Source organism: Lycorma delicatula, chromosome 11 (genome assembly GCF_047948215.1).
Source record: "Lycorma delicatula isolate Av1 chromosome 11, ASM4794821v1, whole genome shotgun sequence".
NCBI classification, from domain to species: Eukaryota; Metazoa; Arthropoda; class Insecta; order Hemiptera; family Fulgoridae; genus Lycorma; species Lycorma delicatula.
The window spans coordinates 40,006,163-40,033,264 of record NC_134465.1 but is presented as its reverse complement, the minus strand read 5'-3'; the positions used below and the strand labels follow the sequence as shown (position 1 = coordinate 40,033,264).

Below are 27,102 nucleotides of genomic sequence, written 5' to 3'. Positions count from 1 at the left end.
TCCATACTCACCACATTTGGTACCCTGTGATTTTCTTTCTGTTTGCAATTAAAGAGGAATATTAAGGGTAAAATAAAAGGTAGAAAAATAAATGCAAACAAAAAAGTTATTAGCAAATAAAATGTACTTTTATGTTGCATTTGTTTCATTTTTTCATTTTGTCGCAAAATATATTTTTTTTTTGTTTTAAAATTAACATTATACAGCAATTTAAATTACACCATAATTTATAATACATCATTATAAATTATGTTCTCTAATCAGTTATTGTAAATTTTTTAAATATTTTTAACATATGTTCATTCTCTTCAACTTTAGATATTTATTTCAAGTAACTACCATGACTAGACTTCATTATAGTTACTGATAAATGATGAGACCTTTTATACCATACAAAAAAGCTTGACTGTGATTCAAACCCAGAAATTTCTGTATCGAAGATTGAGCTACTACAACTCCACAATAGAGGTGGTGAGAAGTCTAGAAAATTGAAAGATATTCTCAAAAGTATGATGTGTGTGATAAAAGTAATGAGATTGGTAACACTGCAAGCGATCTGGCAACACTGTGTCTACCGGTCTGTACTAGACCGGTTGTTCATCCATTCCACATGCTCAGTACGAGTTTCAACTCCGTTCAGCCAACACATTATTTTTGACAGTGCCATCAGTGAAGTTGTGTTTTTGTTGTTATGAAAATGGAGCATCAGAATTTAGAGTAACGTTGTGCAATCAAGTTTTGTGTTAAACTTGGGGAATCCATGAGTGTGACCTTTAAAAGGTTGAAACAGGCCTATGGGGAACATTACTTATCAAGAGCACAAGTTTTCCATTGGCAAAAATAATTTTTGGAAGGCCGAGAACACGTTGAAGATCAACCTTGCTCAGGGAGACCTTCAACTTTAAAATCTGACTAAAACGTTGAGCATGTGAGGGTTCTTGTGAGATCAGACCGTCGTTTAACAATAAGGATGATGAGTGAACAGTTAAATTTTAACACTTTCACCGTACATCCTCTTTTGACCTCAAAACACATTCCTGCGGTTCCTAAACCCCCGTATTCATCTGATTTGAGTCCTTGTGACTTTTTACTTTTCCCGAAATATCTTTTTGAAAAGGATGTCATTTTGGAACTCTGGAGAACATTCAAAAGACTGTGACAGACTGGTTAAAAGCCCTACCTGTTGAAGTCTTCTAGCGCTGCTACCAGGAGTGGGAACAACGACTTCCCCAGTGTATAGCTGCCCAAGGGAATTGCTTTGAAGGGGATAATATTGTTGTTTGAAAAAAATATAAACTTCTCACACACCTCGTAAGTATTTATAATCATAATATGAAATATGCAAATTACTAACTTTTTATCAACTAAAATATTTTAATGAAGATTCAATAAGACTATTGTCTAATCCCATCAAGCTTTTAAATTAAGTAAGAGGTGTGATAAAAAATAACATTACTTCTAATTTTTATTGAGAAGAATTTACTTATTACTGATATTGCACCCTTCAAAGTAATTCCCTAGAAAAGAGACATTTTTATCCCAGCATTACTTTCAACCTTCAAAACATTTGTGAAAAGCATTTTTTGGTTTTCAATATTTGGTCAGCATAATTTTCTTTATTTCAATCTGTCATTAGCCTTTTAATGTTTCAATCAGTGAGAATAAGAAAAAGGTTGCAGGGTGCCATATGTAGAGGCTCCGGCAATGGTATGGCATTATTTATGGCTAAACAATCAAACTAATAGTCAAGTGTGAGCTGGAGTGTTAGTGTGGTGTAAAATCCAAAAGTTGTTAATCACATTTGTGGTTTTTTTTCAGACTGCCCCATGTAAACAGCATAATACTGTTTGTTGTTGACCATACAAATTTGTAGTAACAAATTTTGGTGCTACTCATTTATTTAAAAAATATCAGTCGGAATTGTTTCACACAAATCATAAGAAATTTCTATCTCTTCAACAACTTTGACGATATGTTAGGATATCTACAATTTTGTTGTCTTCACAACCTTCTTAAAATTGTTTATGCCATTAATAACCTTAATGTCAACATAACATCCTTGACAAAAGCCTTTCCTAACATCTTCACTACAATTGCAACTTATTCCATTTTTGATATAAAATTTAATGTAAATCCTTTTTTCAAACAAAATAAACTCTATTCATAATAAAATATATCCTAATTACTCAGCTGCAAAAATGAACTATACATCTAATACAGCTGAAAATATTCACGTAAACCATGCTACCATCAAATGGAAAGAAGACAAACTCAGTTGAAAAGAATAAAAGCAAAAGTAAAAGATTCTCTTTTTTTTTACACACTTCATGTGTGTATGCATGAATTCATGATTAATTAATGTGCTGTATAGAAAAAATTAATTTTATTTAATGTACTTCAAACTAATAATTGTTTATAGGCAAATCATATTTTCTCAATTTTTTTAACACTCTTACTCTGTTACAGTATTGCAATTTAAAAATTTTACTTTAGTTAAACTGACAGACATTTGTTTAATTTAAATTTTGTTCACTTTACTTTCAAAATTTACTTAGAAATTGACTGTATTAGAATAAAAAGATTTAAATCATCACTGAAATGACAGATGATAAAACACCCTTTTATTACCTTTTTCTTTTTCTTTTCTGTTTAGCCTCAGAAAATGAGGCTAAACTTCAGAGAATGAATGAGGACGATATGTATGAATGTAAATAAAGTGTAGTCTTGTACAGTCTTAGGACTGCCCTGAGATGTGTGGTTAATTGAAACCCAACCACCAAAGAACTTATCCATGATAAGTATTCAAATCTGTATAAAAGTAACTGCCTACTAGGATTTGAACCTTAGAACTCTCAACTTCTAAATCAACTATTACCTTTTATCTGGTTAATAATAAAAGCACTTGTGTTTCGTTGCCAGCTACGATCAACATTTTCAGGAAGTCCAAACCAAACTGGATCATCTGCGTCTGGTAATTTGTAAACAATTTTTAAATGTTCCTGAAAAAATAAAAATATTTGGTTTAATTCAAGGTAACAAAAAAAAAAAAAACAATACAAAAGATGATAAGAGTAAACAGAACCTGATTTTGTCATTGTCAGAAGAAATATAAAAAATATCAATTTATTTACACTAAATTAAACATTTTGTACCTTTTAATCATAGTTTCTAATCACTTTTTTTTAACTTGTATGTACCCTACAAAAGAATCCAAAATTAATTTGAATGACTTTGTCAAGAAAAATGGTTATTGAAACATTATTAAACAGATTAAAGACAGAAGAATTCTGTAAATAAATAAATATTGTTAATTGTTAACTGTATAATCATAGCACCAAAAATAGAGTTCTGTAGCTACTCAAGAAAAGCAACTTGAACAGAGAATGCTCTTCATTATTCTATTACCACATAATAATTTTAAACATTTCAGTAATAAATTTGTAAAACTATTTAACACTATTTAAAACTACTTAATAAAACTTATCTTACACCTTCTCCACAAGAAGGCATTATTAGAATATTATGCACGTAACATATTAGTTTATTGTAAATTATAATGATAAGCAAATAATGTAATTATTCAGTCATTTTATAAACAAAGATTGGTCTTTTTTAAATAAAAGTACAGCTATTTTTTCAGTGAATGGTTCTAAAAGAGTCTGAAATATGGAAAATATTTAACTTAAGTGTGCATACATTTGATCGTTATTGGTCCTTACAAATTACTGGTTTTTTTTTTATAAAGATGATCATCAAATAATTTGAAGGTGAATCAAATATAAACAGTAATTTTTTTTAATAAATCTATTGATTAATAATATACACAATTCATACCTTTATCATTTCTCTACATAGTTAATCACCTGCATGACCTACACACTTCTGCCAATGATTAGAAAGCTTGAAAGCTTGAATATTCCTTGTTCATAAAAAGTTTGGGGACAAATCAAAAAATGTTTAGGAAAGATTGACAACAAGTCATCAACCAATTGCGCATGCACTCCTCAAAGTCTTCATTGTTTTCGAATCGTTCCCCTCAAAGTGATTCTTTTTTATTTCTTGTTTGCACAAAAAATAGTCACGGGGAGACAAATCTGGACTATAGGGAGGGTGGTTTTTGGTTTCCCAGTGCATTTTTTCCAATTTATCCCTTGTCAAAATCGCAGTGTGCGGCTATGCATTGTCATGGCGTAGGATGACACCTCTGATGGGCATACCCAGTCTTATGTTTTGGTAGGCGGCTTTTGTTGACTGCATCAGCTGGCAATAGTAGGCTGCATTCACCATTCATTGATTATGGAGAAAATCAAGGAGTAAAATTCTCCTTGAGTAAAAAAACGTCGTTGCAAGAACTTTGCTGGCTGACAGACGGATTTTAGCTTTCACTGAGCAGCCCTCATCCTTCCTTACTTGTCATTTTTGATTCCGCAGTGTAATGATGGATCCACATCTTGTGACATCTGATGATGTGCCTCAAAAAATCATCCCCTTTTTGCCGAAATCGATTCAGAAGTTTCTCATAGATCTCCAAACTACCCTGTTTTTGATTTTCAGTCAGCAGCCTCGAAACCCACTAAAGTAATACCTTATGGTGGTTTCTGGAGGTTAAACAGAAAAAAAAATATCTTGTGTAAGAATCTAGTATTTTTTATTCTACAGTAAGGTTATTTTCTACCAGTGAGAGTTAAGTGCAGTTCTATAGATGAAACTGAAATCAATTGTTATCACCAAGAGGTGATAAAAAATATTTTTAAATTGTCTTGTACATTCAAAGTATGATATTTTGATAAAATGTGTTCAAAAAAATAACAATGAATAAGCTATCATTTCTACTGATGTTCTTCAAACGTCAAAATATGTTAATAAACAAGTATCGATTTTTCAAAATTTATGTTTTAAAATGCACCATATATTTGTTGAAAAATTGTAAGTTGCTGCTTCTATGGTCAAAATAATTACAATATAACATTAGTCAATAAATACTTCACGTTAAACATGAATTAATGATATTAATACTTACAGATATTTTATCAGAATTAGGTATATTTATACCGGACGCAATTTTATTATTATTTTTGAAAATATTACTTGTAAACATTAACTGTAAATAAGTCGTTAAAACTCTGAGATCGTATGGATTATCAATTCTACCACCATAAATTGCATTTTCACATAATCCACGTAAATATTCCCATCGAATGTCATCTTCTTTACCACCAGCTATATAAAAAAGAAAGAAAGAAACCTCATAAAATATCATTAATCAATTTACATATTACATAGGAGAATATGTAATAAGTAAACTGTAAATTTTTTGATCGCAATACATAACTAAATGATTAATTGTAATCTTCTTATCATTATAAAGCAAAAGAACAATTTCATAAGTGAGGTCATTTCTCTCATATCAAAAAAAGTAGTAGAAATATCTTTAAAAAACTTATATCAAGTTTTAAAAAATATCAGGATTTACATTCACTTATTGAATTCATTCAGACTAATACACTGCTACATTAATTTAAAAAAAAAAGAAATCTGTACTTTAGAAAACTACTACTGAAATACAATGTTTAATACATGTACAGCTGATTAAATTCTACCACCCTTTATTTAGGTTAATACAACAGTGTATACCTACATGTCATTTTAAATAATGGGGGTCAGTCTCATTCAGCAGCATTAAAATTACACTAATTCTCACATTGTTATCATGAATTTAAAGCATTAAATTGGCTAGAAACTTCCTTGATAACTTACCGTTTCTTACAAGTCATAGAACTGACATAAAAGTATGAAAATAATTCCTCTGTTATTTCTCTACCTAAAAAATAAGGGCTGAATAATCAATGTAGGCTATGTATAATAATAATTAATACAAAACTATTTTCATTCGGAGAGTTGTTTTTAAAGGAGTGCTTTAATAACAGTATAAAAATTATATCAATAATTAAAAGTAATCATGTCGATGACAGTTCTACTACTGATGCAAGTGGCCATTTTTTTTCTGTTTCCTCCATGCTAGTCAGTCCTTGGCGACATGGACCGGCAAAATAAAGTAGTATTATTTCCTCGTCAACAATAATTTTTCTGCAGATATCTATCTTTAATTACTGAATGACCCTCGTATTTCAAAGGGGAAGAGCAATCTTGTGCAAAAGATAACATTAAAGTATGAATAAGTGATTGTCAATAATATATGTATGGTCTCATGCAACATACACTAAAAAATTACTAGCCATTTAACCTCTTTTCCAAATATATTCTTGATTTTCTCAATATTGTTATAGATGTAAAAGGATAAAAATTATTTAAAAAAATAATAAGTAGATAACTAAACAATTATTACCTTTATTAATAATATTATTTAATGTCAAAGTCGCTGCAGTGATATCGGTTTCATTAAATTCATAATATTTAGTCCAACCTTGTGGTATAAACATACGCCTTTCTGATACCAATGCGTGGAACCAAGCTAAATTAAAGAAAGGACGGTGCACTTTATCTGATCTTTCCCATGAACTATATGTTCGTTGCATATTTCTTTTTACACCTTGTGGAGACTAAAATACATAAAACAAAACAAAAATGCATTTTAAAAAGTAAATAATAAATATAGATAAAATAACTTTAAAAACAAATATAACAGATTAAAAAAAATCCAAATTATTTCATGTAGGGAATTCTTACCTACTTAATAAAGAAAAAGATGCTCCTTGAATATAAACAAGTCAGGACTGTCTCTTATAACATGTCAGGACATGTTATAGTACAACATGTAAAAAAAATTAACAAAACATATAACTTTGTAAAAAAAGTATATTAATCGGCCAGTTTTTTACCCAAATAAAATAATAAAAGCAAATCTAAGTAGGAGTAACAAACATTGATTTCATACGTTTGAAAATTATTTCAATTAAGATTGTTTTAGAATTTTGGGAAAATGATAACTTTTACTTCAAACAAACTGATATTTCCTATACCATGACATCATGTATATACCTGAAAAATAATTATAAAAGGCAGGTTCCACCTACAACTGTAAAGAGTAGTAAAAAGAAAACATCGTTTGAAACTTTGCATTGCTGAAAATTACGATTATCTGTGTTCTACTGATGACACTTTTAATATGACATTTCAAAAACATTTCTTAACTTAATTAAAAAAGTTACCATTGAAGAACTCAACTTGTTGCTGAGAGGCCTCCATATAAATAATACAAAAATTAAAAATATGTAAACAGTTAAAAATATTCAGCCTTATATTATTCTTGGAAAGTATTTGGATCCAAGCAACAAAACTCAGTGTGGTGTTATAGCAGACTCTAGTGGAAAATGCATAATTTTTAGCCTTGAAGGTTGAGTCATTCAGTAGCAGGCAGCCAGTTTATGTAGATGTTTTTGTGCACGCATCTAACACAAGCTTATGGCTTTGTTACTGGTATAGAATGATGGAACACACTACACATCTGTTGCTGAAAAATACACAGAATTTAGTAAAAAGCTTGGAGATACAAAATGAAAACAATTTATAACATTGAGAAGGCTTTCAACAATGGTGTTAAACAAATAAATGGTATAAACCAGTTTGAAAAATGGCCAAACTTCATTTATCACTTCCAAGTGCTACAGTAGGCTGTCACAAAGTCAAAACCTGATTGTCATTAACAAAGTGTAGTGTTTGATCAAGAAAGTCCATCTCCACTGACTGACAAACTGCTAATGACAACAGAATTAATCACAGTTCTGCACACATAACTTGTGCTACAAATGTACAGCTACTGACTTCAGTGATTCTGATTTTATAAAGATGTTGGTTACTGGTGATGAGTTTTGGGTGTGCAGAAATCAAGGCTCATTATTCACAGCAGAAATCTTCATTTTCCTCACAACAAATGAGAAGGAATAAGGTCGTCAAATTGATACAAGTTTTTATTTTTTGTCAAGTTGTCCATCATTAATGTACATCAGGAGATGAACAAACAAAATTATCATGAGGTTTACAGTGATTTTCATAATGAGGCTCAGCGCAAGAAACTGGATCTATGAAAGTTACATCACAATAACATGACTCACTGCACACATTGTTTGTGTCTAATCGGGATTTCTTCCTGTCACAAGAGTTTATATGTTGACATTTTTACATATGTACGGCTGCTTTACTTCAACTTTGCAGATTTGGATAGCAGAGTGGAAAGGGTTCTACTGTATGTGTTTTTAATGATATTGTTTTCTTGGTTTATACACAAATATTTTAAGGCAAGTTTTCAACAATCATTAATAATTATGATATTTTTATTATATGAAATAAATCACCTACCTCTCAGCCTTCTGCTGAAAAACGTGTTAATAATTAAATAAATATATAAACATGAAAACCTTTTATGCCTGAAAAAAAGCCCCCATTCAAAATTAAAATAGAAATAATTAGATAAAAGTATATTATTTAAAATTAAATGAGCTTTACTTTTTTAACAGTCTATCAAATTAAATGCAAATAAGAAAATAACAAAACATCTTTCACTGTGTAAATGGTATAATCAAATATTGTCATTTAAAAACCATATTTCATTAGATTTTTTAAAATTACCTGCACTTTTATTCCTATTATATTTTTTACAAATACAAGATATGCAAGAAAATGGCAGAAAAACTAATATATCAAAAAATGTAAAATTGTTTTAATTTTAATCTAAAAATTTTTGACATAAAGTAGGTGAGAAAATTATTTTTAATTAAGAGAAAGGTGCCATCACAAGATATCATTTTTTAAACGCTATTTAGCTTATTCTTTTTGTCAACATAGTTTCCAGATGGTAAGAATTTATACAGATTAGATCATGGTTTTTTGATTATAAAGTTAACATAAAAACAGAAGACTTTTTTTAAATGATACATCCTCTCTGTGGGCAACATGTAGAGGAAAATCTTTAAAACTTCAAATCATAAACAGATACTTCACTGTTATAAATGTAAGTAGCCCTCTACCTCTTAAATAGTCAACTTTCTAAATTATCACTTTATATAGAATCAAAAGTGTCATCCTTTACTGGGTTTATTGTTATACCTTAAGAAGACTGCTATAAAATAATAAAAAGCTAACCTCATACGTAAGTTTTAAACAAGTTGAAGCTAAAGTCGAAGGAAAATCAGGATGTTGTTGAGTTGTCATCCAAAGTCTAAATTTTGGATGCGGTGACAGACGACATAATTCAGATTCAAGTGACGGTAACCATTTAATCATAAGGTGAAGATTCTTTAATATGACCCATGATCCGACAGAAGCTGCAGAAATCACAATATCTAGAGCAGATTTTTCCTGACCCTGGCCAAGAGAAACCTGAAATAAACAATTTTATACCTTAGTTTCATCATCACATACACGACTGATTAGATGTAATTCTTTATTTTTCTTTTGTTTTTTTAATCTCAAAATATGTAATGCAGCCCATATCCTCAGCTACTGAATAAATGTATTTTAATATATTTTCCCCCTACAGCTTCTTTTTCATATTTTCCATGAAGTTTTGGAAGTTTGATTTAGAGTGAAAGCTAGCTCAGTCTCAGCCCCTAGCTTAAGTTTCTATAACTTTCACCTTACATTATAGAGTATGTAATTGATTTAAAACATTATTTTATAATACGTATCATTTAAAAGACCTAATCAATTTGATAATTAAATTAAAGATTTTCCTGAATTAAAATAATATTCGTTTACTGATGTTTTTTTTTTTAATCTCTTAAATAAACCTGAATGTTTTGCAATTTTGTTTAATTAACTTGTATATTTGTCATATGAAAATATCAGATTATTTTCAAATTAACACATCCAAAATTGTTATTTATCTGTACTGATTTTATTTTTTATTATTTTAATTAAATTAGATTATTTTAACATATTTGTACCATTAATTATTTCACAGAAAATTGATAAATTCATATAATTACTTAAAAATAAAAACTAACTATTTTCTTTTTAATTTATTAAGTTTTGTATTTTATGATTTGTTTCAATCATGATTCCCCTGTTGTTTTTCTTTAGTCTACCAAACAAACACTGAGGTAGATCCATTAAGGCATTACTGGTTGAGGTATATCCTTGGAATGGTGTACATCAATGTTCCTGATATGATCTATATATTATAGAAATTAAAATAAATCATATAAGTTAAATATCATATTTATACATCATAGAGATTAAAATTACCTCTTTGCATATTTCCTCATCAGTCAGTTTAGTAGTCGCGACTGAACGTAATTCAATTGATGGATCTGTGCCTTGAGCTGATATCAGCAGTATTGGTTCATTGGCTATAGTCTCATCGACTAGCTGAGCAAGACTTAAAGCGGGTGCAGATAATGTTTCTAATCCTAAAACATTAAAAAATATTTCAATATTTATATTAAAAAAAAAAATTAAATTGTACCTACTCAAAATAAAATTTACTCTAGCTCAAAGTATTTTTACATATAATGCATTATTTTCGAAAAGTTGCTCTGTCTTTTGAGTTTAATTAACAATGAATAATACTCCATATGGTTATTACTTGTTCCAAAAATGTCTTTTTAGAAGAAAATTTTATTTATTTTTATAAATTTTCTAGGAAGTTTCATGATTTTCAAGATATGTTTGATGTCATATTATTTACAGCTGAAGTAATGATTCATTTAATTATTCCCAGGATGCACAACTAAACTACTTTAAATCCATGAACAAAATTAGGAATGGATTGTTCATTTCATTTAAAGATGTGTTGTACATTTGGGTTATTAACGTGGTTCTTTATCTCTTTTTGATAAAAATTAGTTTCACCATTAGTTAGAGTTACTAATATATATATATATTAGTTAGAGTTACTAATATATATATATTATCTTTTATGAACGCATAGGATCACTTTAGTCTGTCTATTATCAAAGTTTCTTCGATGGGACTGTTTGGGCCTTGCAGTTCCTCCTAGTACTTTTTTATATGTTCTAATTTTAGAACCCTTTCTAGCATTGAAAATGTTCGTGTTGTGAGTTTTTTTCTTGAAAGTGTTTTTGCTTTTGATTTTCTTGGCTTAGTTTTATCTTATCTGAAGTATCTTTTGGTGTAAGACTGATTTCCTTCAGATCCTCTCTTATTTCTCTGATCCATCTGCATTCTGCTTTGGTGTTTTTCGAGTTGAGATTGTACTGAACTAGCTGTTTCAGAAGTCTTAAATCTTACATCCTCACAATATGTCTGAAGAATCCTAGTCTCTCTTATGCACAATATCAGTGGTGGGTTTTAACTTTTTGTACACAACTGGCAGGCACGATCCACCACTGCTCATTTTTCTAGTACTTTTTATTGTTGCAGGTTCATCCAATTCTTCTTTCGATTTTCTGGTCTGTCTTTAACTGTTTGTTTGTTCAGGTGGAAGAGAAGTGTTTCTGCTGCCTAAGTGGCTTCTGGTTTTATAATTGTATTATACAGTCTTATTTTTACTTTTTTTATATATATATATATGTATTTTTTTTTAATGTGTATTATATATATATATATATATATAATTTTTTTACAAAAAGGAGAAAAATTAACAGCCAAAAATTTCTAACAGTTTTCTCTAGTAACTGTACTTTAAATTTTAAACAGCAGATTTGAACTTGGTAAATGATTATAAAAAAATTGGAATTGCGAAGCAGAAATTTAAAGCAAAAAACTTAGAAATGTTTGCAAATGTGGATGAATGTGTTAAAGCTTGCAAGGCTGAAGAACAACATGTGAAATTTGTTTTTGCAACCCTGAAAATCATTTAGTTCTGCTGGCAACAAATTTTAAGAAGTATTTTCTTGCTGACAACTTGGTAGCAAGTAATGAGTGGGTTAGGCATCCACTTCAAAATATTCCTGAAGGGCTTTCAACTTCTGAATAAATCTTCATAGACTTCACAGCAAATGGCCGTGAGGTCTATAACAATTTGGTAATAAATAATAGAAGTCAAAAGACAATTTAGTAATAAATCGCTCTGAATTTTGGGCAGAGGTGAGTTTTCTGCACTAAAAACAAGAGCATTTCATATACTATTAGCATTTTCAACATCCTACCTTTATGAAATCGAATTTTCCATGGAGGCTACTTTGATGACAAAATATAGATCTCAGCTAACTATAGAAAAAGAACTCAGAGAGTCTCTATTTCTAATATTAAACCTTGCTTCAAAAAACTTTGCTCTGGAATATAGGCCCAAGGGAGTTACTAATAATTATTAAACTTATTTTTAATTTAATATTGATAAGCTAATTAAATACATTGTGCAGTACTGATACAACTCATTTTATAAGTGTATTATATCAGTGAAAATGTGTATTTTGTTATTTATTATGGCAGATGTATCTTTGCTTGCTTTCCTTTCAGTAAATTAATACATTTTTTTAATAATATTTTCTTTTCTATATGCTCATGTCCTCCATTTATTTTTTGTTATTACACTTCCCTAGGAAAGCACGCCCCACAGGTTTAGAAATACTGACTTAGATCATTCAGCCATAGAACCCTAAAAGTTTTTTTTAGGGTTTTTCTAAAAGTTCAGTAAATTTATTTCTCCTCTATTTCTATTTTACACAATATAAATTTTACTTCATATGTAATATTTTAATTTTTTATATTTTCACTAGTCTTCCCTGGGTATTGGTCAAGTCAGTTAAACACCAGTATTGATGCCGTAAAGGAGCACAGTTGGATTCCAGCCACTGCATAAGGAAGTTACAGGAGTCCAGCACCAAGTACTTTTTCAGTTTGATCTACAATGATGGAATAAGCTACTTTTTACACTAAATATTTAAAAAAAAATTATATATATATATATATATTTATACGGGGTTGGGATTTCTTTGTTTTCTCCAGATAGATGTCTTAGGATGGCATAACTATAGTAATAATATTACACTTAAATACTTTTTAAAGGTGACACATCACTGAATATTTTTAAAGAGGTTATGATTACATTAGTTTATTTATTTAAAAGTTGTGTCTTGAAAATTAAGAAGAAATTTATACATTTTGAAATTTTATTACAAAAAAGGGAAGAATGTGACAGGCTACTAAAAAAGGTTCGTGAAGTTATGGACAAGATGCAGTATCAGTACGTGTGGCATACAGCTGTCTCAAGTGTTTTCAATCTGAAAATTTTGTTATTGATGATGAACCTCGCTCTGATCAGCTAACGATTGAAAAGTCTATAAAATCATAGAAAAAATTGAGAAATATTAGCAAACAGACTAAACGTCACCATAAAAACATTTTACGTTGACCATAAAACATTTTAACCTGTTTGAAGAAGGCTGGCTAAAAAAAAAACTTAATGTTCAGGTGCCACATATCATTTAACAATGAAAAATTTAATGGATCGAATATCCATCTGTGAATTATTGCTGAATATGTAATGAAATCAAACTAGTCACTTTTGAAATGCCACTTTTGAAATGGCTCATTAAGAGTGATGAAAAATGGATTGCGTACAACAATGTACAGAAAAGTTCATGGCTGAAGCAAGGTGAAGCTATGCAAATGGTGGCATGATATCAAGAAAAGTGATCTTCTCTCTCTCTCTCTCTCTCTCTCTCTCTCTTTCTTTGTGCGCATGTGTAGGATTGGAAAGAAATTGTTCACTATGAGCAGCTGCTGCCCAATCAAATTATTTTTAATTTGTTCTGTAAACAATTGCAAAAATTGTAACTGATATAAAGTGACCAGAATTGATCAATTGGAAAACCCTATATATCTTTAGTGACCCGTCAAAAATTGAGAGAGAGCTTGGCCAAGAAGTTTTGATACATTCTATGTATAGTCCTGACTTGGCACTGTCAGAGTATAACTTGTATCGGTTTCTACAGAACTCTCTTAACAGTATAAAACTTCAAGAGTCCTGTGAAAATCACTTTATCGCAGTTTTTCATAAAGGGCAAAAAGTAGTCAAGCAAAATCACACATATTTTGTTTAATAAACTTTAAAGTACAAAAAACTTCGTTTTACTTTTACATTAAAATACAAAAACTTTTCCCCAAGCCTTTAAATATATATGTATGTAGAAATTGATATTTTTTTCATAAGTGGATATTATTTTTTTTATAAATGTATAGACCTAAGTAAAAAATATGTTATCTACTCTATTTTTATTGTACATTTAAATTGAATCAAATTTGTTAAAATGATAATTTTTTTATAAAATAAATATTTTTTTAGTAAAACTAAGTTAAATTTAAGCATAACTACAAATTACCAAAATTAATTATTATTTTTTAAAGCAAATTAAATATAAATATAATCAAAGTTTTTTTAATTTTAATTTTATCTCCTAGTCTTCTCAGAGTGCCAAAAATCTCAGAGAATGAATCGATGTTCTTCAAAATTAATTAATTGTTTATTTATTTATTTTTTAATTAATATATAAATTTATTTACTTTAAATTTGTCTAAATTCTTTTCTAAAATACATTTATATATTTTTTTTTACTGGAAAAAAGAGGAAGTTTCAATACTTAATATATAAATACATGGACACACACACACACATGCACATTATTTAAATTATAAAAGATGAAAAGAAAAAAACAATATATGAACTTACCAAGTGCTCTTAAAGCAAATGTAGAGATAGCAGAATGTAAACAATCAGGTGCAAGAACTTTAACCAGCAAAACATGTTGAAATAAAGACAAAGTAATTGGAGCAACTGAATTACTTCTTGGAAAACCTTTCCATTTTTTTAAATTATCTAAATCCAATTTTGAATATAAATCTGGCAAAATGGTCTAAAGATAAAAACAAATAAATATATAAAAACAAGGAAATGTTTATAATGAATTTTACAATTTTACTTAAACTAAGTAATTTTTACAATTAAATATTAAGACATTTGAATATAATATACTAGAAAATTTAGATTTTTTATTTATTTACAGAACAAAACTAATTAAGATAAACAATTAAATAAGGAAGAGATCAAAAGCAGAGCAAAGTTGGGCTTTATTAAATTGTGTTTATAGTGATAGAATGAATAGAAGGTAGAATTATATGACAAATTCTACAACTAAGTAATATTTTAACATACTAAATAAACAAATGTACAGCAAGAGTGCAATATCAATCTGGTAACAAATAACGACAGGTAAAAATTTCCCTAGAAACTATAACTGTAGAGTTGTGTTTAGGTAACATAATCAAATGATTGCAAATGACTCCACACCACATGAGACATAAGTGGTTCCCTTTATCTTCTTCACTCAAATTCATATACACATCATACCAGTACTGTTATAATTGTCGATATTTTAAGTGATGTCACTTTATTTACCACATGAACCGGTCGTATAGTTTCAGAGAACAAAACTGAACAGAAATGTCACAGAAGGGGTGTGCCACTCATATCCCAGATGTCTTATCCGCATCAAATTTATAATGAAGAGCAGGTGCCTGTTTTTGGAAAGTACTTTTTTAAATTTTAACATTTTTGGATATTTTCTTTTTTAAAAGTAAAGGATTCAAAAGTAATAATGAAAAAGTAAGTAGTAGGAAATTTTTTATTTCATAAAAGCTTTAAACACTTTTCATGTTTTGATTTATAAAAAGTGAATGGTTACTTTGTTTTTTAAAAAGTTTTACTGACTTTCCATAATGTTCTTTTCAAAATAACATTTTAAACAGTAGTAGCTTGTGAGCATTAAGTACAGGATAACGTTATATGTGATTCTGCTAATTGTGTTGATTGCATCGCCAACAAACTTAACACAATTTCATTGGAAAAAAAAGAAACAGCAGCCATTAAAATTGTGTTCGTGAGGTCACTTTTAATCAAAGGAACATTTTATTAAGAGACTTAATTTTATTATAACATTTATTAAGAAATGAAAATATTAAATCATGGATTTCTATAAGTCATTCTTAAACTGAGATAACCACTACCAGAAAAATTTGGAGGAAAATATTACATAACAGGGGCACTTAGAAATACAAAATGGACTCTGTCAAATAATGACCAAAGTTTGTAAAAATGAAAAGTTAACAAAAAATTTATGTTAAAGAAAGTAGAATGCAGAAACAATGTGCAGATTTCTCCAACTTTTCACTTTTTAATATTACTGTTAAGAAAACTTCACAGAAGTAAACAAACAATGCAAAGTGAATAGTTAGTGTTTTGACCTCAGGCCAGCCTACAGGAACACCAAGAAAGCCACAGTGCAGCTGTACAAAAGAAACATCAGTTTGCTAGCCACCAAAGACGCACCAAAGTAGGTTGGCATTTGTGTAAAATTGAGCTGTGGCAAGAAGAGAAGAAGTGCTTCCAGTGCTGGAGTTTCAGCTATAGAGTGGCAGCCTGCAAGGGACCTGACAGATCAACCCTGTGCTACAACTGTGGAAGGCCACAATGTGGCAGATTATGCAGAACCTACAAAATGCCTTGATTGTGGGCAGGGAACAGCAGACCAGGGGCTGGGCTTGCACTCACTGCCCTTCATGAAGTGCATCTACTACTAATACTGAAGCCTGGGATGAAGCATGGCAACGTCTAGGGATAGGGAGGTAGTTTCCATGCCTAGGATGTTCTGGTTTACCAACATGCAAGAGTGGGGGGGGGGGGTTGGAGTTACCAATTGGGTAAATTGGTATGGGGGACCCTCGAGGTGTGAGATGACGGTCATCTAGGAAAGCACCAGATCACCAGTTGTGCACAACACACACCTGGTGCTTCATAGGTTAGGGATGGGAAGGGTAGCTCTCCAGCTGAGGGATATTCAGAAGAGGAAGTTGATGTGTCTTGATGATGCTAGGGAGACCCCGGTAGGATGCCCCTACAGGGGGCTAGACAGGGAGGGCAGGCTGCTGTCATGACATCCTGAGGTGACTGAGTGATGCTTAATTGCCAAACTGGTTGCCTTGGGGGTGTTTCCAACCAAAAAAAAGGTGGAAAACTATGCTAGATAGACATTTGCCCAAATAAATCTTTTTATTTTCATATCCTGAATTAGTCCTCAAATTTTATGAACACCTCCCAGGACATGCGATATGAAAATATATATCAGGTAATATAAAGCACATCATATTATGAAAGAGAAGAGGCTAAAACAAAATGAAATACAAATTACCTTTAGCTGAAATACATCATAGACACGATCTTGTTCCAACCATGCTGGTACAGATTCTGATAATCGCGCCATTTCTGCACGATTGGCACTCGGATCAAAACCTTCAACAATAGCTTCTCCCATAAATAATTTCCATTCCTTAACAATTAAATAAAAATATAAATAAAAAAAATTAAATGAACATTTTAGCATTGTATTAGTTAAAAAACAAATTTAAATTATTAAAACTGTAAGTACACGAACAAATAATTTTATTGTTGAATTAAAAATTTAAATTTTTACCAAACCAAATAGTTACAATTAAGACTTTAGAGATGATCCACACAAAAAAGTACGATAAAAGTGATTTTTAAATCAATTCTGTGAAAATCAAATAACATATTTTGTTCATTTTCTTTTGTTATGATGGATTTTCATCAAGTAACGGCTTCATCAATTATCTGAAAAAGAGTATGAACAAAATCGATGTTTACTTTTTCAGTCATTAACAGTAGAGAGCAGTCAAAAAGTCTCTGATACTGACTTTGAATTGAGATCGACAAAGAATTTAAAATATTTTCCAAAAATTGGTTAATGTCTGTGTCAACAGATAATTTTTTCCAAAAACCATGCTGAAAGTTTGTTAATACATTATGATTTTCAAGAAATATTAAAGTTGATTTTTCATAATTTTTTTAAATACTTGTACTTTAGAAAAAACTGATAACAAAACTGGCCTATAATATTGTTAATTAAGTGAAGAACCTTCCTCTTCTTAAGAAGAATAATAGTGAAGTCTTGAAGGTAGCTAGAAAATACACTCTCCATTGTTGAAAGATTCATTGATTAAATTTACAAAAAGGGGGACAAATTTTAATTTCACCATTTATTATGTTTAATGTTGAACAGAAATTTACAAAATAATAATTAAAGTGGGAGGTGGTAAATATATTTACATCATACAATCATACAATTGATGTGTAAAATATTATAATTACTATGATAGTCATCATTTCAACTTTGAGTTGAATTGATGAATGTTGTGTTAAAAGAGAGAGACAGATTTTTTACACTCAGTTTGTTACCACAATTTCATATTATTTTCTTTTGATTATTTTTGTTTTATGCTTATTTTATTGTTTTCTTGAAATAACTAGTAATTAGGAATGAGCTCATTTCAACATATTCAAAATTAATGTTCATTATATTATGTATAATAACATTTTTACTTGCTTGTTAAAAAAAATTTCATTAGCTAATTTTTAGCTAACAAGCAAGCAAGTAAAAATCTTATTATCTAATTTCTACATCATATAATAATACTTACATCAATTTGAAAAAGATGTGGACACATTTCATGCACAAGATACAAAGCGAATGTCAAACGATCTGATCTAAACACTGATCGACATATATGAAAATAAACTAAATGTAATAAACACCGACATCTCGTATTGTTATCGCTATCCTGGATAGAAGTAGATTTAAGTGATTTTACATACAATCTTGTAAATGCAGATGTCGATAGACAATAAAGATTATTAACATGACGTAATGAAATTACAGCAAAGTACAATCGACTAGCGTATTCAGCCAACGGTCTATAAACATTACATTCTACGTTCAATTCTGACTGTAACTGTTCAGATTCCTTTAATGATTTTGATATTTGTGCACTACTTCTTTTGGTTTCATTTAAAGATGCAAGTAATTCCTGCAAAAGAAGCATAAAATATTAAACTAAAATAACTTATTTTTAAACAAATCATCCAATAATAATTATAATAATTTTATATTTAAATGCTAATAACTTAATGTTAAATCTTTTTAGTTGTCATTAGTGACAATGAGCTTGGAATGTAACAGTTTGAATCATTATAAATATTTCAAATTCTAGCTGAAATTTGGAGAAATCACAATTTTAGTGTAACAAATTAGCATGCTGCCGTCTGTGCCTTTGAGACAGTAATTATTAATATATTATTAAAAATAGAATGAAATCAACAATTTTAATGAAATAACAACAGTTGTTTTCAAGATATAAATGCTGTTTCACTTTTACTATATGGTTGAAGGTGAACATTCAACAAGAAAATGATAACAATGACAACAAAATTTTGTGTTCAGCTAGTCAATATGATCAATCACCAAAGAAGAAAAACACATCACTGTGCAGGGTGTTCACTTTAAATAACTTCTCTAAAATAAAAAAAGGTAAATATGTAAAAGTAGAAACAGAATTTAATTTAGGTTTTCATATTTTTATTTCATTCATAAAATGTTACATGTTGCAACTGTGTTATCTGCAGCAGTTTGGTTTTAGGTTGCTCAGCTGGTATTTTGTAATCATTTTTATATTTAGTAACTATAGTATTTTATACATTTATATTTAAAAAATTAGTATGGTCTTTAATCACATTCATTTTTTATTTTATAATTGAGCATTGAGGTACTGCTCTGACCAAAATGTTTACCACAGTTCCCCTCAATCCATCCAGGCAAATGCTGGGGCAGTTTCTTTTTTTATCCAAGGAGCAGTATATATACACCCATCCCTGACATGATCTATATAGTGTATTATTATGAAACAATTAGAATAAAAATTTTATTTAGTACTACAAATAACAAAAAATTGCAAATCAAACAAACAAAATACACATCATAAGATAAACATTTTTTTTATAAATTTACAAATAATACACATCATAAGGCCACTGACAATCGGCAGACACTGAATGTGAAGCTAAATATATAAGCTGTAAACAAAGGTTCCAGCAGGACAGAACTCATCAAATAAAGTATAATGGGTCAAGATATATATCATTTAGCACACAATGGATCAGATCTAACATAAAGATATATAATTATGTTTTAATTCTCTTGTAACAGATTTAATGTTCTGAACAGTATTTAAGTTTAATTATTTTAAGAAAAAAATAGTGATAAAATCATGATAAAGCATAGAAACATTTTTGGAAATCATCTAATAAAAACCTTAAATGATGATGATAGTAGTTATGGTGATTAGTGATGAAGACTAATTGATTGCTTATGATAGATGATTAATGATAAATGATGATCGATTGATAAATTGATTGATGATTCATTGATACGTCAATTGTGATTGATGATCATCGGCTGATATATCATCAGCTGATGATAATCGGCTGATATATCAATTGATTGAACTGATGGTTGATTGATTGGCTGATGATGACTATCACCAATCGACAAACCAATTTAACTGGTAGATAACGTTTTACTGATTGATGATGACTTTACTAATTTTTAGCACTAAAACAATCTATGGTAACGGAATAACAATTAAAATATAAATTTTAAAAATGAAAATCAAAATAATATTACCTTGTTCTGAAGAATATTTCCATCAGCTGAAGCCAATTGACGTAATACAGCTTCTTGTAAGGAATGCAGCTCTAACCTTAAACGTTCCTCTTGCTGTAAGAATTCTGTTCGTCTATTTTCTAATTCAGGCCGTTCTTCTTTTAAAGCACAACTCAATAACTGAAAATTAATAAAAACTATACATCTTTTTACTAAATTATTTAAATGATATTGATTCAGGATAACACATTTAAATTATTCAGGGTACAAAGCAAGAAAGAGTTCAGGGATAATACAATGTCATGAATGATCCAGAAATCATGTAAAAATTATAATTTAAACACAAACTAAAAGTATATGAAAAATAAAAATTTAAAAACTTTATAAATGAATAACATAATGAAAACACTTTTTTTTTTTAATAAAGCTGTGATCTACAAAGACTTGTTTAAAAAGGAGATTCTGATTTTCACACACACTACATTAACAATTTTTAATAATTAGTGAACATCTTTTCTTTCTTTACTTCTGAATACTTTTCTTTTCTTTAATAAATGGTTTTAATCTAATGCTCTAAAAAAATTACTTTTTTACCTAGTAAACGTTTTTTCCTTGCTCAAAAAGAATTTCATGTTATTCAACACTGAAGTGTCTGATGTGCTAGGTCAATCTTGAACCTCTTAACCCCCGGTTTCATTTTTAGTAGTTTTGTCCTTATAAACAGTATTTACTCATGTTAGTAACTCATAACCAGGTCCGCATCATCATCATCATATATAAACTAACAAAGACTTCAGCACCTACTTATTAACTAAATACACTTATTTTATGAGAGATTAAGAGTTCTGCTTTATCTCAGAAAAAATACTTACTGTATAGCCATTTCTTTCACAGATCACTGTTTAGATCACATCAAGGAAACATTTAGCCATACAGGATCTGATATCTTCCTCTAGGGATCTGGTAGGATCACAAATTACATCCATACTCAAAATGGGAAAGGACGGATTGAAGTTAAGAAACAGAAGATGGTAAGAACAATACACTTTTATAAGATGTGCATCAAAACCAAACATACCTCGGGAGATGAGGTATTTTTACCTTTGTGGGCTAACACATTACCGATCAATGATTTTTTATTGGTGCATTTAAATGTATTCTGTAACAAAACTTACAGATTTACTTGAAAACTGGCACAGAGTTCCTAATGTAACCACCTCGCACCAAACTTTGAAATCGTATGGAATGAGAAAATATATAAGTGTCCCATGAACCATTCAGCTAGACCTCCGACTGTTATAAGTCAATATATATTAACTCTACGTTATTATCACTACAGATAAAAAATATTGTTAAATCACTATTCATTTTCATCACATGATTATGAAAACCATATCAAATAACACGCTATCTTAAAATAAATATTAAATAAAACTTACAGCCAAAAAAAAACATCGCTGACAGACATTGCTCTTTAAAGTAGGATAATTATTAATGTAGGATGATAATTAAAGAGCATAGAGGTGACTATTTTGTGTACAAGTATAATAGTAAGAGTTTTTTCAAATTATTTAAATTTATTTAAACGTTATGTTACATATATATATATATATTTGTGGCCTATGTAACTCCCAGTAATGTAAGGATTCCAATGCGGAGTCATACATCTAAACATCAGTTCAGCCATTGAGCTGCTGTGGGATGGAACAAACATATATACTACACTGTAAATACATTACACACTCCTTTTTGGGCAGTTGTATAAATAAGGATCATTTTTGAGTATATCAGTTAATTTTTGTACGATTTGGTTCCATCATGATTTTCAATTATACTAACAAATACCCCATTCAAATTTTGAAAATCAGAAGATTGGTTGCAAAGATGTAACAACATTTCCAAATAATCGTGATCTGTTAGATTGAGTGTACCTGATGTGTGCAAAAGTTAGCCTTCAACCTGCTAACAAATACCCCATTTGAATTTTAAAATCTGAAGATTATTTCCGAGATATTATAAGAGCACCCCATTACAGTGCCCCAAGGGCACCCTGTTTGTTATCAGTTGATGGTGATGATTGGTCTAGTCTCGCTCAAGGAGCTTGCATCACCTCATCACTCTAGCCTTACATGCAGTCTCCACAGGAACCCATTATTATTAAACAGAAATTTTTTAAATTTACTTAACATTATTTTACTTAATGTAAATTTAATTCTATTATTTTTGTAACATTATTCATTTGATTGTTTTGAACTGTTCAAAGCCAGCTATCACAGCGGTAGAGGCTCACAGTTCATAGTTCAATAATTCAATCCGTTAAAGTTTATGCTTCAACCAGCAAGTCTCCACTACTACATGTATACATATTTATACAGCCAATAACACTGCCAGTAATGTAAGGATTCCAATGCAGGATCATACAGCTAAGTCAGTTCAGCCATTGAGCTGCTGTGATGGAACAAATATATACACATACATACATACACACTAAATACATTACACTTTTTTCTGAGCAGTCATGTAAAGAGAGTTGACAAGAATACAACTCAAAAAATCTAATATTATAAATGCACAATGTTTTAACAGTAAATCTATTAATATAAAACAATGGTAAAAATCAATTGTGAAACATGACAGAAAAAAGTCAGCTAATCTGAAATGAAATGAACAAAAATTTACAGAAAAAAAAATCAACTACATATGCAGATACCTATCTGAAAACTAATATTTTGATTTAATGGGTATGTAAGATAAAACAAAAATTTGTTTTTACCTGTTGAGTAAGTCCAGCAGGCGATGTGGTGAAATTAACTTTACACATCAAGGCAAGGGCGTTAGGAGAGATTTTAATATCATCAGATCTAGATATAAGATACATCTTAAAATCAGAATTATAATCTACCAATTTTTCACCCACTTGAATCATCTTCCTTGGTCCTGAAATTTATAATTAATTATTATTGATAGAAGAGTAAACAATAATAGAAAAAACTTTTACATTATTAAAAAACATAAACTATTTGCTTTTAAATAAATAGAATTATTCATTCAAGTGCCTTTTAAGTAATTATCAGCATCTTTCTCAGTTTCTGGAAGTACTGATATAATCTTAAAAAGGTTAGAAGACATCATTAGTATGTAATCAGATCATACATTAAATCATTAATATACTATATATTCAAGATAGTAAGACATCTGATACCAAATTTTAAAACATTTTTCATAAAGTGATGCTGTCTGTGAAGACGGCAAAAACTAAATTGCTGGATATTAATGAGCAATCCATTTGTTTCAAGCCAATTATATGAAGAACTGTTAGGTTTGACTGAGCATTATTGTGAAGTAACAAAACATTATGAGTGAAGATGCCTAACACAACACAATTTCTTTAAATTCTTTTGCATCATGTATTACGCTTTGTGAAAAGCAATAAACAAGGCGAACCAGATCATCACTAATGACAGATGACCTCCCCATTCTATGTCTTAACATGCACTGTTTCCTAACCTTTGTTAGACTGTCTAACCCACTTTATTTACAAATCTTATAAATCTTATTTAAAATCCAATTATATATGGACTCCATCACCTTCAAAATAGTTCACTTGGGAAGCCATGCAATGCTTCAAATGGTTCCCACTCTTCATAGCAGTGCTGGAACTAAGAAACCGGAATATCCTTTAGATGGTCGATTACATTTTCTACTGTTACAAAATGGTGTTCTCTGTTTAAAAAAAACACCAAAATGGTGTTTTTTAAAGTCAGGAACAGGGAAAAGTCGCAGGGACTCAAGTCAATTGAATGAGGTGGTTGAGGAACTACAGAAATGTTTTTTATTTTGCCAAAAACTCATTAATAGAGAGTGCAGTGTGATACGTTGCATTTTCATGATGCAGCATCCAACATATGCAGCATAAACATATTGATTTACAGTCTGTCCTGTAGCCAAAAACTCCTTATGGACAATGCCATTACTATCAAAGAAACAAATTAGCATAGTTTTGATTCACTCATGTTTGCTTTTTTGAAATGTGGTGAGTTTGAATTGTGCCACTCCTTTTATCTGGCATTTTGTTTCTGGGTTGTACTCAAATATCCAAAACTCATCACCAGTAATAGCATTTTAAAAAAAATCAGGATCAGTTTCAATTTGCAGTACACCTCCACCCTGTTGTTTTTCTGTTCAACAGTGAGGTTTTCAACAAGGGTGTGGAAAAGACTGAACAATTTACCGCCACCCTTTGCAAGAAAGCAGCAGATCTCTAAGTCAATTTGCGATCTCATGGAGATAGACGGGTGGTGGTCCACATAAGGTACATAGATGTGGACACCACTGAAGAAGAAGTGAACGAGGCCATAGTAAATGCTGTCGGCAAGCATGAACAATTCTGAATAAGATCTTTCAGATAGGCGTATGGAGATACTTAAAATGTAACAGTGGCGACTACAAATAAATAGAGTAGCTAACAAGTTGGTTAAGGAAAGAACAAGGATCGGGTAGGTCCATTTCCAGGCTTATGTAAGAGAAGACAACGACCGGTGTTGTCTTCCCGTACCTGCCACAGGATTGAAAAGATTATTGGCCTCACGAACCTAAGAACGGGGACACGATGCAAAACAAAGAAAACGTCCTTACTTAGCCGACAGTGGCACTACTGCAACGCACAACTCAGCTGTGCTGCCTAAACCCCACAGCAAAGTAGGTTGACTGACAGCCATTGACTGTTGTCAGCCTTGACGATGAGAACATAGGAACACTGTTCTTGCCCGCAATCGCAATCGGTAATGCCAATGCAAGTTTGCAGTACGGGGCAGAGGCCGAAAAGCGATCTGTCCTCTATGAATTGGAACGCCGCAATGTTCCCGTAGTCCTGCACGCCATGGTACTTGACTATTTGTCTAACCGTACGGCTCTGTTAAAGGATGCGCACCTAGTTGTAGAAAAATCCATTACCAGGTAAGCCCCCAGGGTTCCATTGTTGGTTCCCTGCTGTGGAACCTGGTATTCGACAAATTTCTGGGAATGACATTTCCAGAAGGGGTCACGGCCCAGGCTTTCGCCAACGACTTTCTACTTTTAGTTTGTGGTAATTCATGACCACAGCTAGAAGATCGGGCGCAGGCAGCCTTGTCAACTGCAGAGGGCTGGATGGACATTCAAAATTAAAAGATTTCTGTGCCCAAGGCGAAGTTTATGCTTCTCAAGGGTGCAGACAAATTATTGTACAGTCGTAACCCCCATATTAAATATAAAGGCTGTGTAATCAGCCGCATTAGAGCTCATAAGAACCTAGGTGTTTTGTTTGATGAAAAGTTGCAGTTTAGCAATCACATTAGGCAAGTAGCGGCGGACGCTGTCTCAGTGATGCACATACTTGGAAGCATTGCTCGAAAAGACTATGGGTTGAGGGCCGTCAAATAAATGTTCATGGTGTATTGAGGTGTCTTCGAAAGCATGACCTCTTACGTGGCGCCCATTTGGGCGCATAGGTTGGATTATGAATAGAGTACTTGTTCAAAATTTAAGGAGTGCTCAGCACAGAATTTTAATTGTATGCACTGGTGTTTTTAAAACAACCTCCTACGAGACTACCACCATATTGGGAAAGGCTCTCCCAATCGATTTAGTGGTGAAAGTTCAGGCAACCATGTAGAGATTGCGAAGAAGCCGAGGTATCTAGAGTACGATTTCGAGCCGGGCCTGTACCAGAGCGGAATGGCGATCACAATGTGTACATTATTAGCGAGACCATGAATGACACAGGTTCGCCAATCTTAAGGAGAGAAATATCCCAGCAGTCTTTACTTTAGAGATATCCCTTGTATATGCTATTCTATAGGTAAAAAATCGAAATGTCTCGGTATTTAACAGGATGGATTGAAGGAAATCATGCTAAAAAGCTTGGTTTTTATCATGTTGGGCAACCATCACAAAATCCGCATTTAATTGCAAAATTAAAAAACAATGTATTTAAGCTCAATTTAATTACTTTAAAATATACACATGAAATAATGTTAAAATAAATATATAAAGATAATAAACATAAATATAAAAACAAAATAGATTGCAATTCAGGTGTTAATGAAAATTATTTAATATATATTTATTACACATTGAATAGAATGTAGAAAATGCAGGTTTTTTAAATTAGTATTATTCATCCACAAAGTAATAGGTTTTCTGCAAAACAAAATTTTTTGAATTATATTTTAAATAAATTGGTGAGAAGATTTTTTAAATTGTTTTGCAATTCATTCAAAATAGCAATGGAAGCAAAATAAGGCCCTTTATTAAAGAAAGAGCCATTTACAGAATACAACATTTACAGTATAGGGTGCCATGAATTTTTTCTTGTGGGTCAGACTATTGATGTAGAGCTGTACTGTAATATTATACACTAATATTTATTAGGGTATGAGAGATGGAGGGCATTCAGCAAAACAATCTAACTGTGATATATGAAAAACTGGATGGTCATCAAAATAATGCTACTTTCCAGGATGTATCCTGAAAGATAAGCTTATTAGTCTACCTTTACAGAACTAGTAAGTTTATTTGCTAAAAAAAATATTATTTTCCTCAATACAACCTTTTTTGCTTCTAATTTAATTTAATCAAATAATTTGGGCTACTTTTAAAGTAATGCCAATGTAAAGAAACATTGCATCATATG

General features: G+C 30.6%; 1 protein-coding gene across 1 annotated transcript in view; it reads right to left on the bottom strand.

The window, feature by feature from the left end:
* Positions 1–27,102, bottom strand: part of btv (dynein cytoplasmic heavy chain beethoven) — a 220,129-nt gene that overhangs the window by 11,917 nt on the left and 181,110 nt on the right. Inside the window, exons 60-69 of the mRNA XM_075378958.1 lie at positions 23,203–23,366; positions 20,451–20,609; positions 18,412–18,798; positions 17,106–17,243; positions 14,591–14,774; positions 10,204–10,367; positions 9,100–9,336; positions 6,347–6,560; positions 5,021–5,220; positions 2,876–2,999 (exon numbers count right to left, since the gene is read on the bottom strand). Coding sequence (XP_075235073.1) covers positions 2,876–2,999; positions 5,021–5,220; positions 6,347–6,560; positions 9,100–9,336; positions 10,204–10,367; positions 14,591–14,774; positions 17,106–17,243; positions 18,412–18,798; positions 20,451–20,609; positions 23,203–23,366 — 1,971 coding nt within the window. The remainder of the gene's footprint in view (positions 1–2,875; positions 3,000–5,020; positions 5,221–6,346; positions 6,561–9,099; positions 9,337–10,203; positions 10,368–14,590; positions 14,775–17,105; positions 17,244–18,411; positions 18,799–20,450; positions 20,610–23,202; positions 23,367–27,102) is intronic.